This window comes from Gastrolobium bilobum, unplaced genomic scaffold (genome assembly GCF_033153095.1).
Source record: "Gastrolobium bilobum isolate Gb01-03AN ecotype WA unplaced genomic scaffold, APGP_CSIRO_Gbil_v1 utg2191, whole genome shotgun sequence".
In the NCBI taxonomy this organism is placed as follows: Eukaryota; Viridiplantae; Streptophyta; class Magnoliopsida; order Fabales; family Fabaceae; genus Gastrolobium; species Gastrolobium bilobum.
Genome location: NW_026896526.1, coordinates 146,864 through 166,782, shown reverse-complemented (window position 1 = coordinate 166,782; position 19,919 = coordinate 146,864). Strand labels below are relative to the sequence as shown.

The following is a 19,919-nucleotide window of genomic DNA, read 5'->3' as shown; positions in this document are numbered from 1 at the left end:
GTTGTTTGGTATCAGGTAAGATCTCAATTTTTTATCAGAAAATATTTTTTAATCTTCTTTGTTGATTTCTTTTAGTTGTTATGCCTATTTTTCTGCTAATTTTTTATTGTTATGCAGATTCAGTATTCGAGGCACAATCAGTATATTATTCCCTTGTCATTTTTCAGAGTCAAAGATTTTTCATTGTAATTCTGAATTATTCATCTGCCTAAACTATATAATTCCCTTCAATAATTTTTTCTTTTCCAAATATTGTTTATGATTCATTTCGAACAGCAGCAAATACCAATAGTGCATGGCGGACGATTTTACAACTGTTGTGAGTATCGGTTGCGCATATTTCTTATTATATTGCTGTCAACATGACATTTATATTTTTTTAATGGAGATTTTGTTGTCAACCATGGAATTTACCGTGTTTAAACTATTATATTCTATTTTTTGTTCCTACCTTAAAAGTTACATGTTTATGTCATACGAACAAACCGATTTTTTTATTAATTCGTTTACGGACAAACAAACCATTTTTTTTTCATGCGTCGCACGGGTAATCAACTAGTTTCCATATATAATTATAAGTTTTAGAAATAACAACGGAGCAACGAAGGAGTCCGCTCCGGTTTGGAGCAACAAAATACACGTGCAATTCGCTTATGCTCATAAAGGTATTGGAACTCTTTCTTCACCCATTCCAAATGAAAAATGGAGTATTAAGCAAACAAGAAAAATCAAATTCCAGATAAATCAAGATGCAGAGTTAAGTAAAAAAACAATGAAATTCCTGAGAAATCGAGATGCAGCGCTGAAATCAAAACCCCTTAGGAAGATTGTTCATAGGGAGGATCGGAGCCTTGTGAATGTCGGCGGGAAGGCGGAGGGGCTTGAGGCTGAGAAACTGGCGGCATAACTCCGACGGAGTGAAATCAGAAAACTTGGTGCCATAGGCGTCAGAGGGAACGACTTTCTTGTGCAACTGTGCAGAGGTCTAACTTGGTGCCGTATGTGTCAGAGGGAACGACTTTCTTGTGCAAATGTGCAGAAGTCTATCAGATAATTAGAGTCTCGTGCTGAAATCGTGTTGTAAAATAAATATACATAATTTGAAGAAAAATATGGAGAAGGGAGAGACAAAGGGAATATATTCTTATTGTGTTATGGTACCATTTGATGCTTTGTACATGCCTCTATTTATTAGCTCCCAATTACTTCTTGAGTAGTCACAGAACATTCAACGACAACCAACAGTCATATAATTTATAACAATATTCACAATATTTTTTTCTTTATAATTTGTTATACTTATTTTCAATGTTATATTAAAATCAAATTAGCAGTGGTAAAATTTTGAATTTAATTTTTATTTAATCGTAATAAAATAAGGGGAGGTTATAGTTACTACATTTTCTTACTATCTCTTACTACTAAGTCTTAACCGTTGATTTTCGTCAATCTAACGATTGTAATGTATTGGGTCATTACTATCAAATCTTAACCGTTGATTTTCGCCAGTCTAATGGTTATAATTATTGAAAATTAATAATTAATTAATAAGTATGACCCAATAAATTACAACCATTAGATTGATGGAAATCAACGATTAAGATTTAATAGTAAGATATAGTAAAAAAAAGAGGTAATAAGTATAACCTCTCTCGTAAAATAATTATAAAATGAAGTAAATACATTGTAATTAAATTACCTTCATAAAATTAGAGAAATTTTTTTATCATCGTTTCAAATTTACTACTCTTATCATTTGCCTCTTTAGTTATTATTAGACGAATTTGGAATCAATAGTTTACAGATTGAAAAAATTAACCATTGGAAATTACCTGTTTGGTTACCTTTTAAAATGTTGAAGTTTGGAAAAAAGAAAGGAAAAAAAAAAAACTGAGGCACAACAGTACTCGGGTTTGATTGATCTCATAGTGTTGCAATGGTTGTGATTTGAAAGTTGGTGACTCACAGTTGTTGGTGATTGATTCTCATGATTGGCATTCAGTTCAACTCGTAGCTTTTCCTTAGATGACCCAATTCTCATGTTCATTTCCACTTCAACTTCAAACATTTCGCAACCTTCTCAAACTCTGCATATCCCAAAGAGACCTCTTAACTGGGAAATCCCTTCACGCCCTCTACATCAAGTCCATTCCTTCCTCAACTTACATTTCCAACCACTTCACCCTCCTTTACTCCAAATGTGGCACCCTCCGCCATGCCCATTCCGCATTCTACATCACCAAATACCCCAATGTGTTCTCTTACAACACCATCATCAACGCCTATGTGAAAAACTCCCTCACCAATGTTGCCCGCCAACTGTTCGATCAAATTCCCCAACCGGACCTTGTGTCCTATAACACCCTCATTGCTGCTTATGCTGACCGCGTTGAGTGTGAGCAGGCTTTGAGGTTGTTTGAGGAAGTGAGAGAGATTGGTTTGGGCCTTGATGGGTTCACACTGTCCGGTGTGATCACGGCCTGCTGCAATGACATTGGCTTGATCAGGCAGCTGCATTGTTTTGCTGTGTTTGGTGGGTTTGATTCTTATGCTTCCGTGAATAATGCGGTCCTCACGTGTTATAGTAAGAAGGGTTTTTTGGGTGAGGCTAGGAGGGTGTTTTGTGAAATGGGGGTTGATGGAAGGGATGAGGTTTCGTGGAACTCGATGATCGTGGCGTGCGGGCAGCACCGGGAGGGATTGGAGGCGCTGGAATTGTTTCAGGAGATGGTTAGGATGGGATTGAAGGTTGACATGTTCACTATGGCTAGTGTTTTGACTGCTTTTACTTGTCTCAAGGATTTGGCAGGGGGAATGCAGTTTCATGCTAAAATGATTAAGTGTGGATTCCATAGGAACTCCCATGTTGGAAGTGGGTTGATTGACTTGTACTCCAAGTGTGCTGGTGGCATGTTGGAATGCAGGAAAGTGTTTGAGGAGATTCCTGTGCCGGATTTGGTTCTTTGGAACACAATGATTTCTGGGTTTTCCCTGAATGAGGACTTGTCTGAAGATGCTCTTTGTTGTTTCCGGGAGATGCAGCATGTTGGTTTTTGTCCGGATGATTGTAGTTTCGTGTGTGTAACTAGTGCATGTTCCAATTTGTCATCCCCCTCTGTGGGGAAACAGGTTCATGCATTAATAATCAAATCTGACATCCCTTATAATCGTGTTTCGGTGAATAATGCTCTTGTCGCAATGTATTCTAAATGTGGGAATCTTCAAGATGCAAGAAGGCTATTTGATAGGATGCCAGAACATAATACAGTATCACTGAATTCAATGATTGCAGGCTATGCACAACATGGTGTTGAGGTTGAATCACTCTGCCTCTTTGAACTGATGCTGCAAAAGGATATTGCACCTAACAGTATAACCTTCATATCTGTTCTTTCTGCATGTGCACACACTGGAAAAGTTGAGGAGGGTCAGAAATATTTCAATATGATGACAGAAAAGTTTGGGATTGAACCAGAAGCAGAACATTATTCATGCATGATAGATCTTTTGGGCCGGGCAGGCAAACTTAAGGAAGCTGAGAGGATTATTGAGACCATGCCATTTAATCCTGGTTCTATTGAATGGGCTGCTTTACTTGGTGCATGTAGGAAGCATGGAAATGTGGAGCTAGCGGTGAAAGCAGCCAATGAGTTCCTCAAGCTGGAACCTGATAGTGCTGCTCCATACGTAATGCTTTCAAATATGTATGCCAGTGCTGGCAGATGGGAAGAGTCTGCAACAGTTAAAAGGCTGATGCGGGAAAGAGGAGTGAAGAAGAAACCAGGTTGTAGTTGGATTGAGATAGATAAGAAGGTGCATGTCTTTGTGGCTGAAGACACTTCACATCCAATGATAAAAGAGATTCGTGAATACATGGGGGAGATGTTAAGTAAAATGAAGCAAGCAGGGTATGTGCCAGATATAAGATGGGCACTGGTGAAAGATGAAGAAGCAGCAGCAGAAGAGAAAGAAAGAAGGTTATTGCTTCACAGTGAGAAGCTGGCAGTTGCATTTGGTCTGATCTCCACCAAAGAAGGGGTGCCAATACTGGTTGTGAAGAACCTAAGAATTTGTGGTGATTGCCACAACGCCATCAAATTTATTTCAGCCATTGCCGGTAGGGAAATCACTGTTAGGGATGCTCACAGGTTTCATTGCTTTAAGGAAGGGCAATGTTCATGCAGGGATTATTGGTGATAATATAATCAAAGGTGCTATTTCGGTGGGAACATGAGTTAGACAGGTAAAGCAATTTTTTTTTTTTTTTGGGGGGAGGATATTATCGATTAATAAGGTTGAGTTAGGCGGGATCAGAGGGGCGGCAAAACTTTCCCTTAAAACTCAAATAGGCAGCTAAAGTTAATCTAATAACAGAAGAAATGACCGATATAGATTTTGTTTATCCACAGAATTTTATCAATACCAATTCTAAAAACCATAGCTGCATAATTTGCTGCTAAGTTTAACTGCGTGCTTGGAGAGCTTATTTGCAGAAGCCTACCAACAATTTTAGTTTGAGGTTGCTTCTCTTTTCAATTTAGAGTTATGTACTTCTCTATATAGTTGAAAGCCTGAAGTCAAGTTGATTTTCACTTGTTTGCATGTTGGGAGTCAATCTATCAAGGCCTCGTGCAATGGTACAGGGAAGCGATGCATTGGAAGACTTAACACAGCATGAAACATGAAACATTTAAGCGATAAACTTTTTCTTGGTCTTGGTTTATTTCAGGCTGTGGTTGAAATGAACCTTTGGAGTATGAACTCTACTTTGTCCTAAGTATAACCGCTCTCAAGTTTAAAATCTCAATCTCCAGAAAACTCTTGCCGTGTATGTTTTATCTTTAAGTGAATAGTTAAGACATTGCTTATCATCCCCTCGTCCCTTAGTCTTCTAGTATGAAAAACCTTAATGTGGGACTAGGATTGCCAAAGCAACATACTTCTGGGTGTCCATTCCTCCACTTTCTCTCTTCTTTTTCTTTTTCTTTTTCTTATCGAATAATCATTAACTATAAAATTTGAGGAAGAACCTTAGCATAAGTGGCATTGTTCCGGGATGAGTTACTGGATTGAGACCCCACGATCTTTTTGTTACCTCTTATGATGCACGGACACGGGACACGACACGACACGCCGACACGTTAATTTCAAAAAATGTCATATTTCGACACGTTAGGACATGTTTTGATATTAAATAAATTTTTTAATATATATAATATAATTTATATTTAATACATATAAGAGTTCATAATAAGTCATATAACCAATCAAATATTTAAATTTCATAACATAAATATAAATATAAATAATTTTTCCTACTTTGTTAATTTTTCATATCAAATTTCATAACAAAAAAAAATTAATTTATAAATTATTTCTTTTATATTTAGTTAACAAAATAAAATAAAATTTTTTTAAATAAAAAAAAAAAACGTGTCTGAACGTTGACCGAGTGTTAGAAAAAGTTGACCGCGTGTCGGAACGTGTCAGAGAGTATCCCCAAATATTGACCGCGTGTCTGAGCGTGTCCGTGTCGGACACGTGTCCAACACGCAAATATTTCTTCAACGAACGTGTGTCCCTGCTTTGAAGACCTCCACTACACCCACGATTACTATATCCCAGATTGTTGCCTTTCAATTGCCACCAGACCTCAACAAAAGGCTGGAAGAGTGTTAGGAGAAAACACAGTTATCCATTGAGCCCTCTATTATCATTAATCAGAGCATTCATTGATCCAAGGTGTTCACACACACACACTCTTAATTTTTCTCATCGGACTAGAGGTTAGAAGTACAGAACTTCCCTTGCGAGTCATCGCTTTCTCATTGCTCCATAGATAAAAAAAAACTAACATCCCTTGCTCGACATAGCTTGTTCAACATCCTGAACAGGCCATCAAGTCCCTTTTGCGATTACTTGATTTGGGGTTCAAATATCTGTTTTTCTGTCCTTTGGGTCTCCATTCCTCTGTACGTATTACCTGTTGTAATGCTCATCTAGTTGATGGGGACATGTTTTATAATCACGGACCTCGGGGATTCTGAAATAAGACATTGATTATGTATTTATTTGATAGCTTTATTTTGAATCATGATTTCGACATGTTAAAATAATAATAATTATGAGCCTCTGTTTCAACAGAACAAATTGCACATGCGTTATCATTTTTTTACTATCATATTATAGCAACGCAATGGATTTCATTTTCTATTAGAATTTTCATAGTTTGATACTTGAATTATAATTAAACCTTATTTGTAAGACTGTAATGTATAATATATTAAAATGAGTTGAATTATTCATGGCATCGTTAAATTTACATTATGTTTATTTTTTTTATTTCTTCTACAAAAATTATTCAATTATTTAATACCAAATGCAATACGTACATAATCATTTGTTAAAACAAAACATTTTGTCAGACTAACTTTCTGTTTTATTTTTTAAACATCATTCTCACCTTACACCGATGTCAACACTGACACGGACACGATATGCGGACATATTAATTTTAAAAAATGTCATATTTCGACACGTTGAGACACATTTTGATATTAAATAATATTTTTAACATATATAATATAATTTATATTTAATAATTATAACAGTCCATAACAAGTCATATAACCAATTAAAAATTTAAATTTCATAACATAAATATAAACAAAAATAATTTTTCGTATTTTGTTAGTTTTTTTATATCAAATTTCATAACAGAAAAAAATTAATTTATAATTTTTTTTTTATGTTTAGTTAATAAAATAAAATAAAGATTAAAAAAAAAAAGTGTCAATGCGTATTGGAGAGTTGACTGCGTGTCAAAAAAACGTGTCGAAGAGTTAACCATGTGTCCCAAAATATTGACCGCATATTGAACGTGTGTCAGAGAATATGTCGGTATCCCAACACACATCTTTTACAAAAAATAGTTTGTCCGGCAGAGATTCTCACAGTACATTATCCAAAATCCAAATGCAATTTTTTTTAAGTTGTTAAAACTATTCTAAGCGCAAATTACCAAAACATGTTTTTAATAGTTTTCAATTGTCGTAACTCTTACCACCTGGTAAGTTTGCTCGTAGCTCAGTTCATTAAAGCTTAATGAGTTAAATTTTTAACTCCTTCACATTACACTTTCACAGATTCAACTTATTAATAATAATAATAGCAATGATAAATATACTTAATTTAATATATATTAACATTTTTTTTAATTTTTGGTTTGATTAAATTATTTTTAATTGTATATGTAGAAAAACATAAATTTTATTAAATTACAAATTTGATCTTAACTCATTAAATTCAATTGCCTACCAAAAAAATTAATATAAGACTCACTATTAATTCATTACAAATCAGAGTTGTTGATATTTTTTGATATAATGGTTATCAGATGAGGTGTCAAATTTTAAAAATTTGACACTGGTGTCAAAAAATCTTACCTCTCATATATATATATATATATATATATATATATATATATATATATATATATATATATATATATAATATAAAGGTTATATTTATAAACTCAATTGTTTACAAACTTTTATAACAAAATTTTAAGTGTTGATTTCAATCAATCTAACGATTATAATTTTATTAAAAAATAATAATTAATTAATAAACATAACTCAATTAATAAACATGATTCAATCAAAGGATCCTACACATACTCTTTTCCTTCTTGAGGACAAAGTGACTTTTTTTCTCTTTATATTATCCATCAATTTATCGATTACTCGAGACCATTGATTAAGTTGAAACAACCACTTACCAGTTGATCAGTGATCAAAGTGACTTCATAAAACCAAGTGATTGAGTGGAAGAGCAGTTTTTATGTGCTTCTATGTGGCTCAATTTTGTGGCTACCACGATATAATGAAAGGTAGAAAGAAATAAAAAATAATTGAGTTTCACAAACTAGATTTAATGAATTCAATTTCTTTCTTATCCCGCATTCATTAATCCAAATCCCATCCTGATTGAATTTGAAGAAACCTTCACAAGTTCACTCTTACATCTAGTACATGTGCAAAGTGGAGCAGGTTAATTACAAATAATTTTGTTATCCCACAATGAAGTTACTACTTTCTAGGCAGAAAAAGAGATGATTACTTTAATTACCGGGTCTAGGTCTGGGTTTGAGTGAGTATTTTGATGGAAGAAATGGAGTGTTGAAAGACAGTAAGAAACATAAACCCAACACTGTCAAGACAAACACTTGTGCATTCATTTCATTGCAAGAGCAATTCACTGTCTCAGCATGAAAGAAAGTGAGAAATCAAAAGTAAAAGGAAAGCCCTTGTAAAGAATTTTCAACAGTACTATCCACAGGGAGAAATAAATGAGTACTTTCATACTACAGGAGCAGTGCCATTGAACCTTTTCCAAGACCCAGAACATAAAAAAATAAAATGTAAATCCCTGATCTACTCATACTTTACAAGGGCAGCAAGCAAACCTCTGCAAGTAGGGAGAAAGACAAGTCTTTAAGAGCTCAGTATGATTTCCCACAATGTATCAAGCTTCCAGCACCCAAGAAAAGACCAAAAACAGCAGCACTTCCAAGTGTAGTTTGTCCAATATGCCTAATTTTCAAAAGTCCAGGTACCTGCATCTCAATGAATTAATAGATTGAAATGCTGCTCTGTATGACCTCCGAAAGAAGTAACTCATTTTCACATCCACAATAATGTGTATCAATATGTTACAATGTAATTAATCAGAATGTGATATGTAACAAAGAACCTCTGTATATTAGTATTTCTCACTGTTAAAAGACAAACAGATTTGTATTACATGGTTCTCCATAGTACTGCTATGGATCAGTGTTTACAATACTAAAAATAAGAAAGCAATACAGAAAATAAAAGCAACAATCAGGAACATTCGAGACGTCCTGTAAATCTCCCAATATGCTCCGATTAACAATGACCTCCGTGGTAGTGTTTTTCATCCCTTCCCTCGCGTACAAGAGCTATTCCAACTAACTCGTAATGCGTTGTTCCTCATCCTCCGCTAACAGACTTGCTGAGTCATCCGTAACAGGCTGAATGGGAGCAATCCAGTGTTGCCTTCCTTTGTCCCTCACATATACCTGCTTCAGTTGGGCCTTACGCAATTGGGCCCTATCAATACTCCCCCCACGACAAGAACCTTGTCCTCAAGGTTAAGATGAGGAAACTGAGTTTCAAGAGAAATAAAATCCTCCCATGAATTTTCAAAATCAGGTAAATTGCACCACTTAACCAAAACCTGAACCTTACCTTGAGCATCCCTTTTCCAATCCAAAATGTTTTCTGGTGTGACTTGCAATTCCCACCCTTCTGTCAGCATAGGTGGTAATGGTTGGGAACCCTTCACTAAAGGACTAGCCTTCTTTAACAGCGAAACATGAAAAACCAGGTGAATCTTACAGCTCTCCGGTAATGCTAAACGATAAGCCGTCACCCCAATCCTCTCAACAACCAGAAAAGGTCCATAAAAACGAGGACTGAGCTTCTCATTGATCCTAGTAGCCAATGTCCTCAACCGGTATGGCTGAATCCTTAAATAAACCGAATCCCCCACATCAAACTGAATATCCCTTCGGTGTTGGTCCGCTTGTGCCTTCATACGGTTCTGTGCTTTCACCAAATTATATTTCAATTCCCCCAAAATAGCCTCCCTTTCAGCCAACAAAGAAGAGAAAGCATCCACCTTCACAAAACTATTACCACTCTCAACAACTGAGGAGGATCAATGCCATATAAAGCTTTAAAAGGGGACATACCCGTGGACTCCTTAAATGTTGTATTGTACCAAAATTCAGCCCAATGCAACCATTTAGGCCAGCTCTTTGGGTGGGGGCTGCAAAAGCATCTCAAATAGGTCTCCAACCCCCTATTCACTACCTCCGTTTGACCATTCGATTGAGGATGGTATGCTGTCGAATAATGCAATTTTGTTCCAGTGGCTTTGAACAAAGTAGACCAGAACTTGCTAAGGAACACCTTATCCCTATCCGAAACCACCACCAATGGAAACCGATGTAAACGAACCACCTCACGGACAAATAGTTTAGCCACTTCCTTGGCAGAATAAGGATGTGATAATGCCTGGGCATATTTTGTGAGCCGATCCACAACCACAAAGATGGTGTCAACCCCACAAGCCTTAGGTAACCCCCCAATGAAATCCATTGAAATTTCAGTCCATACCTGACTTGGAACCGGCAATGGCTGCAGCAGCCCTGCAGGAGACAAGTTCTGAATTTTGTTTTGTTGACAAATAATGCAAGCTGCAACATATTGCTGAATGGTCTTGCGCATTCCTTCCCGATAAACCACCCCCAAATTCTTTTGGAAGTCCTCGAACATCCTGAATGTCCACCAACAGTTGAATCATGGAACTCAAGTAAGATGACAGGTATAAATTTAGAAGTCTTAGATAAGACCAACTTATCTTTATAAAACAGCCTGCCCCCAACCAATTTGAAACCGTCGTGTACAGTGGGATTCAAGAGTAAATCTTGTGTAATCTGATGCAGTTTGGGATCCTCTTGCACCTCTTTTTCAACTTCATCCAGTTGTGGTAATTGTACCTGCGAGATCATCATACAATGCATGTTTCTAGATAAGGCATCTGCTACTACATTCTCCCTTCCGGGTTGGTATTGAATTTCAAAGTCAAAACCCAATAATTTGGACACCCATCGCTGCTGATCCTCTCCCAATACTTGTTCCAACAGAAACCGCAAGCTCCTTTGATCCGTTTTGACAACAAAGTGCCTACCCATTAGATATGAACGCCACTTCTGTACCGCGAAGACAATAGCCATCAATTCTTTCTCATAAACTGATTTGTTCAATGCTCTTTTGGAAAACCCCTTACTGATGTAGGCCAATGGACGGTTATCCTGCATAAGGACAGCCCCAATTCCCTTGCCCAATGCGTCTGTCACTACGGTGAAAGTCTTCTCAAAATCCGGTAATGCCAGAGTAGTAATATTGACCATAGCTTGCTTTAACAATTGAAACGTCACCTCGGCTGTTTGATCCCACTGGAAAGCCTCTTTTTTAAGCAAATTGGTCAAAGGTTGAGCTACCTTACCATAATCCCTTACAAATTTCCGGTAGTAGCCCATGAGCCCAAGGAAACCCCTCAGCTCCTTCACATTCGTAGGGCTCGGCCAATTCACCATGGCCTTAACCTTCTCAGGATCTGCACTAACCCCATCTGCTGTGATAAAGTGGCCCAAGTATTCGATGCGATTCTGCCCAAATCTACATTTTTTTTGTTAGCAAACAATGCATGCTGTCTGAGAACAGCAAACACTTGTGTCAGATGCGCAAGGTGCTCCTCGGGACTCTTGCTATACACTAGGATATCATCAAAAAACACCAAAGTGAATTTCCTTAAGAACGGTTTCAACACCTCATTTATGAGTGCGTTGAATGTAGAAGGGGCATTCGTCAGCCCAAACGGCATGACCAAATATTCATAATGGCCTTCCTGGGTCCTGAACGCCGTCTTCGGGATATCTTCTTCCTTCATCCTAATCTGATGATACCCGGATTTAAGATCAAGTTTGCTGAACACCTTGGATCCTCCTACTTCGTCTAACAATTCTTCCACCACTGGTATAGGGAACCTGTCAGGGACAGTAATTTTGTTCAAAGCCTGGTAGTCCACACAAACTCGCCAGCTACCATCTTTCTTCTTTACCAAAATGACGGGGCTGGAATACGGACTAATACTCGAACGAATCATTCCATCACGCAGTAATTCAGCAACCAATTCCTCTACTTCCGTCTTCTGATAGTAAGGGTATCGGTAAGGACGAATGTTAGGTACCTGACTCCCTGTTTTCAGAGTGATTGTATGATCCCTGGTGCGTTGTGGTGGCACCCAGTGTACTTTTCTGAAAACATCTGCAAAATCCTCCACCAAGTCCTCCAGCTCCTTCCAGCCTGTAGGGAAAAATGCATTCTCCCCCATAATCTCTTCGCTGAGCCCTTCCTTTTCAATATAATACCCCTGACCCGTTTGTAATAAAGCCTTGGACATGGATTTAAACGAAGAAATGGTGCGGGAGAGAGAAGGATCACCTTTAATCATGGCCTCCTCGCCCTGCGTCTCATACCTGAGGGTCATCTCTCGGAAGTTAGCTCTAATCTCTCCCAATTCTATCAACCAATCCATACCCAACACGATGTCAGCCCCCCCCCCCCCCAGCTCAAACATGTACAAATCTTGTGTAATTTTCTGGTCCTGAATCCCTATCTCCACCTTCCTACAAACCCCACTGCAATCCACCTTGTGTCCGTCCCCTACCTCAACTCGGTATAGGGGCGTCTTCTCCACTTCCCATTTCAAACGATGAACCACCTCAGCCTTTACAAAGTTGCTGGAGGCACCACAATCGATGAGCACCACCAACTTCTCATTACCCACCGTACCCCAGACCTTCATAGACTGATTTGAGGTGAACCCAAGCATGCTCTGTAGGGTTAATTGCAGAGCCAGGTCCTCATCACTGCGAACTTGCTCCAAAACGGCTTCGGCGGCCACCTCCACTGCGTCACCGTCGGCATCCCCTCCATCATCGAGGATTAGAAGATGGAATTGCTTCCCTGTGCACTTGTGTCCAGGGTGCCATTTATCCTCACAACGAAAACATAACCCCTTGCTTCTACGGTCAGATGCCTCTTCGTCAGAAATCTGCTTGAAGCTACTACCCTGGCTCTCCTCGCGTCGATTTGCGGCTGAGTTTCCAGACGCCATAGTCACTCCTTCACGAGTTAGGGCATTAGAGCTATTGTTGGCTATGACAATACCCTTGCCCCATTCAGTGTTATGTTTTAATGGGTTAGCTGAATTGGATTTCCCCAATCCAGGCTTAAAATAATGCCCACTATTTTTGTAAGGCCCATTGGCTTGTTTCGGCCCAAAATACCCCACTCCTTCCTCAGTCCAGGCCAAATTTCGTTGATCAATTTTTTGGCCCAATTTCATCATTGCCGCTAACCTCAGCCCAGGAGTCATCAAAACTTCTTCCCTGATACTAGGCTTAAGACCACTCAGCCACTCGCCCTTCAGCACTTCCTCATCTGCATACCTCATGGTGCCCACCACCGCTTCAAACTCCGCGCGAAAATCTGCCACCGTGCCTTTTTGTTTCAACGAATAAAGTGGACCATATGGGTTGTCTAGCATCTCCGGTTGGAATCGACATAGTATTTCCCTTCGAAATTGGGTCCACGTTGCCGATGGATTGTCCAACTCCCACCACTGATACCAACTCAGAGCTTCACCATCGAGGACCAACATCACGGCTGGTACCTTCTCTTCATCTTCCATTTCATTCACCTGAAAATAGTGTTCCACCTTCCCCAACCACGCGTACGCATTTGGCCCAGAAAACATAGGAATTTCTAGTTTACGTCCTCGTGGGTCCCCATAATGCGTTCCACGGTGACTCCCATGGGATCCTTCAGACCCATGCCTTCTTCCTTCTCGATTCTCATTGTTTCTGGCCGTTCGAAATTCTGCCGATCTGAGCTGATGCAATCCAGCCCCCAGTTCTCTTAACTGTCGTATGATTTCCGCTTGATTCGCATCGTTAGCCTCCATACGACGTATTAATTCTTCTTGGCCTTGTTCACTACGAGCTAACCTTTTCTCAATTCCTTCCATGCTTCTCGTCCAGACCATAACCCAGCGCCCAGAACGAGCTTTGATACCAAATTGTTACAATGTAATTAATCAGAATGTGATATGTAACAAAGAACCTCATATTAGTATTCTCACTGTTAAAAGACAAACAGATTTGTATTACTTGGTTCTCCATAGTACTGCTATGGATCAGTGTTTACAATACTAAAAATAAGAAAGCAATACAGAAAATAAAAGCAACAATCAGGAACATTCGAGACGTCCTGTAAATCTCCCAATATGCTCCGATTAACAATGACCTTCGTGGTAGTGTTTTTCCTCCCTTCCCTCGCGTATAAGAGCTATTCCAACTAACTCGTAATGCGTTGTTCCTCATCCTCCGCTAACAGACTTGCTGAGTCATCCGTAACAGGCTGAATGGGAGCAATAAAGTGTTGCCTTCCTTTGTCCCTCACATATACCTGCTTCAGTTGGGCCTTACGCAATTGGGGCCTATCACAATATCAGTACAAAAGATTTAAGATGCATGCTTTGACAACCGAAAGTAATCTTTTCTTTTCTTCTTTTTTTTTTAGGCCGAGCTGGAATCAGGATCCTCTAAACTGCTGGATATGCAAGTGGTAACTAAGAACTGAGAAAATCAAGTGACTTCTCACAAATCCATAAATTTTTATTTAGATGCTTGTTTATAACAGCACAATCGGTTGGCTGATTGATAGCTTTTCAACATAAAATTATTATTATGAGCATATCCATCAGATAGGCACAAAAACCCAGGTAATTGAACTCAACGTCTATGGAAGGATAGCCAGAATGGAGTGCCCTATGAATAGGATATTGTCAAGTTTTGAATTGCTAAATCCATTATACATCCATAAAAAACAAAAGACTTCCTATGAATAAAAAGAGAATTAACAAGAACCAGATAGTATATATTTGTTATACAAAATAATGATAGACTTTAATAGTCCCACCTTACTACATTCCTTGTTTGCTTCCAATGCACAAAATTCAGCATGTTCAAGAATCTGCTTGCATGTTATTTTAAGGCTCTAAGAGCAAATGTACACTGATCAAACAAGCAAACCAAATACATGAACAAACCAGTAAACTGTGTCACCTGCAACAGAGTGAACTCAACCACAACCATCTCACTTAGAAGACAAATCTGCGCTAGGTTCATTAATTAAGAAGCACATCTTCAGCTCCATAAAGGCTCAGCTTAGCAAGTGGCAATGCAAGTAGATTCTTGCACTTTCTCGATCTTTAACAAACCAGTTTAAGAGAAATATAAACAAACATGAAATACATTGTCGTTCCTTGTATCTTAGATGATTTCTTAGAAATAGTTTCCATATTTCCTTGTATTTCATTATTAGTTACCTAATTTTAGGAGTCCCCTATTTAGTATAAATAGGGCTTATTACATTGTCTTTTGTATCACATCATTATAGAATACTCTTCAATCATTTCTTTTTCTCAATCTATACCTAAATCCCTACAATTTCAACAGTGTCTTAAATGATTTCTTAAAATTGAAAATTTTCTCATATTTTATCATTTATTCCTTATTTAATTAGGTTCAAGAATCTATTATTACTAATAGATAGTGGTCAGTGCTTGTCTTTTGTATCACATCTTAATATATCACATCTTAATAATCCCTACACAGAAGAATATTGTTCAAAGTCTCTATTCTCTCATTTCCTCCTTCCCTATGTAAACCCCTATCATTTCAACATGGTATTAGAGCCATGGCATCCACCTTGATAATGGTTTCTCCATCTCATTGTGTTGAGTTCATAGAACTCAATTACCATCAAACCCATATTTTGCAATTTTGCTTGCTTCCAACTCTCCTTTGTAAGTTTTGCCGTATTGAGTTTTTAGTCTCAATCTCTTGTTTCATTGTGCATCATTGCTGTTGTTCAAACTTATTTCCGCATACTGGCGTTTTTCTAGCCCATCTTTATTCAAATTGGCTTTTCTACAAATATGCTCTGTCCCTTCTATTCTCTCATCTCCTCCTTCCTACCTATATCCCTATTATTTCAATATATACTAAAATTTTTAAAATAAGGGCAAACCATGGTACACAAGGCTCTCCGACTTGGCAATGGTAGGGTGAGGGTCGATTATCTGCAACCTTACCCTTATATTTTTGTAAAGAGACTACTTCTCAGACTCGAAACCTTGATCTTGCAATCACACAAAAGCAACCTTATAGGTGCTCTAAGGCATGAGTATGAAAATTTTATATGGGGAAAATCCCATCAATAAGGAGAGCCAAACAGGAGTTCTACATAATATCACTATTGAAATAGAGAACAAGATCAGATGACATACCTTATACCTAATAGCCTCATATGTTCCATACACGGCACCTGGAAAGAAGCCAAGAGGTAAGGTAAAGTTGTTTTGAAATTTTTAACTGCAAGTGAATTAGATCCAATAAAAAAAATTAAAAAACCAAGATGAATGTATATAGATGCATCTGACTATAACATTTCAGCAGTTGATAGTTAATACACGATTTAACACAACCAGCTGGCTGAAAAGTCCTCTATTTTTTAAGCAAGATACCAGATAATTCAAACTTCATAAAATTTCACAGATGGAGACATAAACATTATAGACTTATGATTAAGTGTCAAGCTCAACTGACTTAAACAGCTGAAGAACCAAATGTACAGGAGAATATAAGTATATCTAACATCTAGCATTAAGTACAAAATAAAATGCAAATCATTGTGGGAGAAAGCACTCAGTCCCATTTCCTTTTTACTAAGCACAAATTTCAAGATTTTATTAAATAGATCCAAGGCTTATCATACAAATATTTCATATGTGTAGAATTGAGAGACTTCCATAGGAGTGACCTCTTGTAACAACCTTGTTGAAGAATACATAATCAATGTCTTATTTCAGAATCACCAAGGGCCAGGATTATAAAATACCTCCAGATCAACTAAATGAACATTACAACTGGTAATAACAAATTACAGAGGAATGGAGACCCAAAGACAGAAAACTAAGCATGAATATTCACCATTAAATTTATTTATTTGGTCACAAAGGAGGTCTAGGTGTGGAGAGGGAGAAGGTAGGCTAAAGTTGGCACAAACTGACAAAGTAGGCCTTGGTGGAATTGAACCCTGTACCAAGTAGTTTCCAAAGATACCACTGGTGCTAAGGCTCTTGGGCCAAACATCAAATTTTTTTAGCTAAGAATAATTAGGTACAAAAAATAAGGAGGAATGGACACTCAAAAATCTGTTGCTTTGGCAAGTCTAGCCACACATTAAAGTTTTTATACTAAGAAGACAAAGGGAAAAGCATAAAATAAGTAATGTCTTAACTATTCACTATTGATTGACCTGAAGATAAATATACAAAGCAAGATTTTTCTACAGACTGACATCTCAATCTTGTCTCGGTTATATTTTGGACAAACTGACAAAGTAGAGTTAATAGTACAAAGGTCCATTGAAACCAGAGCCTGAAATAAACTAATACCCACAAAAGCCCATCACCAAAATGTTTCATGTTTCGTGTGTGTAAAGTCTTCTAATGTGTCAGGACTCAGGGAGGCTGCACTGGTGCTAGATTGACTCACAATATGAAACCATGTCACGAACTGAATAGCTCTAAATGGAAAAAAGAAGTTCAAGTTACTCGCTTCAAACTAAAACTTTTAGCAGGCTTCTGCTAAAGATTCACTAGAACAATCATTAAGGATTAAGAAATGGCAAGTTAAGTTGAATTGTGGGATGTGGACAATCCCAATAACACAAACTCTCTTGATTCCACTTCAACAAGAGCATCATCAGCAAATGAGAGAGACAACACATGAAGAATTTAAACTATTGTCTAAGGCTAAACATGTCCATCCCAATTAGACAAACGGATAGAAGAATGTGATTCTCTAATAGAATCAGTGTAATTGAACTTCAAAGTTCAAAGCAAAACCAAAACAAATGCCTAAAGCATTGAAATTACAGGATCAAAGTGACACTATGTAATGCTAGAATAATATATCAGCCCAAACGAATTTATTAAAAATTATTAGCTTGTATAATGTACATAAAATCACATATTATGTTATAGGGTTTATCATCTATCATTTAACATGACCACAAAAATTTTCCTACACACAACATTTTGTGGGGCCCGCAGCAAAAAAAAAAAAAACTTCGGCACGCAAAACGAATCTCTATAACATAACACAATCACTTTTCCTACAACATAACTCTTATAAAACCCTATGTTATATGCGTGAATGATAGCCCAAATTAAAAGAAAAGAAAACGTTAACCAAAAAAAGAAAAGAAAAGAAAACAAATAAAAGTGGCAAGAGATTATAATGAAATACACCCACTAGAACATAGACCCTAAAAAGAGAGTTGAAGTTGCACTAGAAATAAAATAGATATAAACTAAAAGGTAACATAGAAGGTGAATAACAGATATGTATGACTGACCAACGGCGCCGCCAACAGCGCCGCCGACGGCAACGCCGATGGTGACACGAGCGAGACAACTGTCCTTCGCCATTAGAAATCGATTTTTTCGTGTGTTGTGGTCTGCGACACTATGACTTGTCGTTGGAGAAAACTCTGAAACCAAACCAAAGTATGCTCCTTCCTTTTATCCCTAGCATCGGCGCCTGCGGTTACCGCTAAGGCCACTCTTTGTTTTTTTTTTTTTTCATATTTTTTTTTTTAAGTTTCGTGCCTAGTAAGATATTTGTCAGTGTGTGATTTCAATTTTCACGTGAATGCGAAAGGTTAATAATTGATACAGAAATCAACCGCAAAAAAAATTAAAATATTATTAATTTAATAAATAATTACGAATACTGTTTCAAAATTATATATAGATCTATTGCACTCATTCATGCTCAAATTAGGCGTGACACCCAAGACATTCACGCTTAATTTAGGCGTGAATCATCTGGTGTTGACACGTGGCAAAAAGAGTCAACTTAAGAACCATAAAGCTTTGGAAAGTCATAACTTTTGACTCAGTATTCGAATAAGGTAATTCTTTTTTTGATTCCACATAACTTTTCGAGATCTACGCAATGACATCTAATTTGATATATTTTATCTCTCACAAATATAATTCAAATTTGCAATAATTGTATTATATAGTGTATTACTAAAAAAATTAAAAAAAAAATATTAATAAGAAAAACAAAATAAAGATTTAATTTGTGATTTAAACTCAAAAATCAATTTGAAAAATCTGTATTAATAAAGAAAATAATTAAATAAATATTCTAAACACTTGGTAGAATATTATATAAATTTGTATATATTTTAATAATTAGATAAATAACCTTGTACACTATTTTTTTCAAACACTTGGTAGAAATATATATTTTAATATGACATTAAGTATCCTTATTTATAGAAGAGTTAATCTACTTTGGAGCCATCTTTATAGTATCATTGTTGCAAATTTGAATTGTGTTTATGAGAGATAAAATATATCAAATGAGATATCATTGCGTAGATCTCGAAAAGTTATGTGGAATCAAAAAAATTTTACCTCATTCGAATACCCGAGTCAAAAGTTATGGCTTTATAAAATTTTACGGTTAAACTATTAATTTTTTGTGCCATGTGTCAACACCAGACGAGTCACGCCTAATTTAGGCGTGAATGCCTTAAGAGTCACGCCTAACTTAGGCGTGAATAGTCACGCCTAATTTGGGTGTAAATGAGTGCAATAGATTCGTATATAGGTTCAAAACAGCAACTTATTGGTAATTATTTATTAAAATAGTAATATTTTAATTTTTTTACCCGGAAATCAACGGTAATTAAATGGATTGTAAAAGTGGTAAATTTTTTGGTGATAAATATATTCTGCCCCTTAAAAATAAGATTAAATATACTTTTATTTATGGGACCGACTATACTTATTCTATGTGACAAAACGAGTCACGATAGTGCAGATACAACATTAAAAAAAAAAAAAAAAGTGTCGTGTTTAGGGTAGTTATCAAAAAAAAAAAAAAAATTCAATTTAAATTTGTGATTTTTATAATTTTACGATTTTTTTTAATCAAAATGATTTCATCAAAAGCCTAAACGCTTTTACGATTTTTTACGATTATTTTTACATTAGAATTTTACGTTTTACGATTTTTTATCCTTCTTCCGATTTTAGGTAAAATCACGATTTTTTTTCTCATGAATTAAAATGAATTGTGTCCGAGTTTGGAAAAGTTATACGAATTATTATTGTAA

General features: G+C 36.7%; 2 protein-coding genes across 2 annotated transcripts; one reads left to right on the top strand and one right to left on the bottom strand.

Moving 5' to 3' along the window:
- Positions 1–1,962: 1,962 nt before the first annotated feature.
- On the top strand, positions 1,963–4,641 carry LOC133300254 (pentatricopeptide repeat-containing protein At3g49710). Its single transcript, XM_061499770.1, has one exon. It carries the CDS (start codon positions 2,026–2,028, stop codon positions 4,195–4,197), a length of 2,172 nt encoding a protein of 723 aa, XP_061355754.1. The 5' UTR covers positions 1,963–2,025; the 3' UTR covers positions 4,198–4,641.
- Positions 4,642–8,219: 3,578 nt separating this feature from the next.
- LOC133300255 (uncharacterized) lies at positions 8,220–18,388 on the bottom strand. Its single transcript, XM_061499772.1, has 3 exons — positions 18,144–18,388; positions 16,009–16,046; positions 8,220–8,617 (listed from the first exon to the last, which is right to left on the bottom strand). The coding sequence occupies exons 1-3, from the start codon at positions 18,214–18,216 to the stop codon at positions 8,504–8,506; spliced, it is 225 nt and encodes a 74-aa protein (XP_061355756.1). The 5' UTR covers positions 18,217–18,388; the 3' UTR covers positions 8,220–8,503.
- Positions 18,389–19,919: the final 1,531 nt, after the last annotated feature.

Coding starts and splice junctions, on each gene's coding strand:
- LOC133300254 (XM_061499770.1), top strand. CDS start 2,026: ATGACCCAATTCTCATGTTCATTTCCACTTCAACTTCAAACATTTCGC.
- LOC133300255 (XM_061499772.1), bottom strand. CDS start 18,216: ATGGCGAAGGACAGTTGTCTCGCTCGTGTCACCATCGGCGTTGCCGTC. Junction 16,047..18,143: donor CGCTGTTGGCGGCGCCGTTG/GTCAGTCATACA, acceptor GCTTCTTTCCAG/GTGCCGTGTATGGAACATAT. Junction 8,618..16,008: donor ATGAGGCTATTAGGTATAAG/GTATGTCATCTG, acceptor ATTGAGATGCAG/GTACCTGGACTTTTGAAAAT.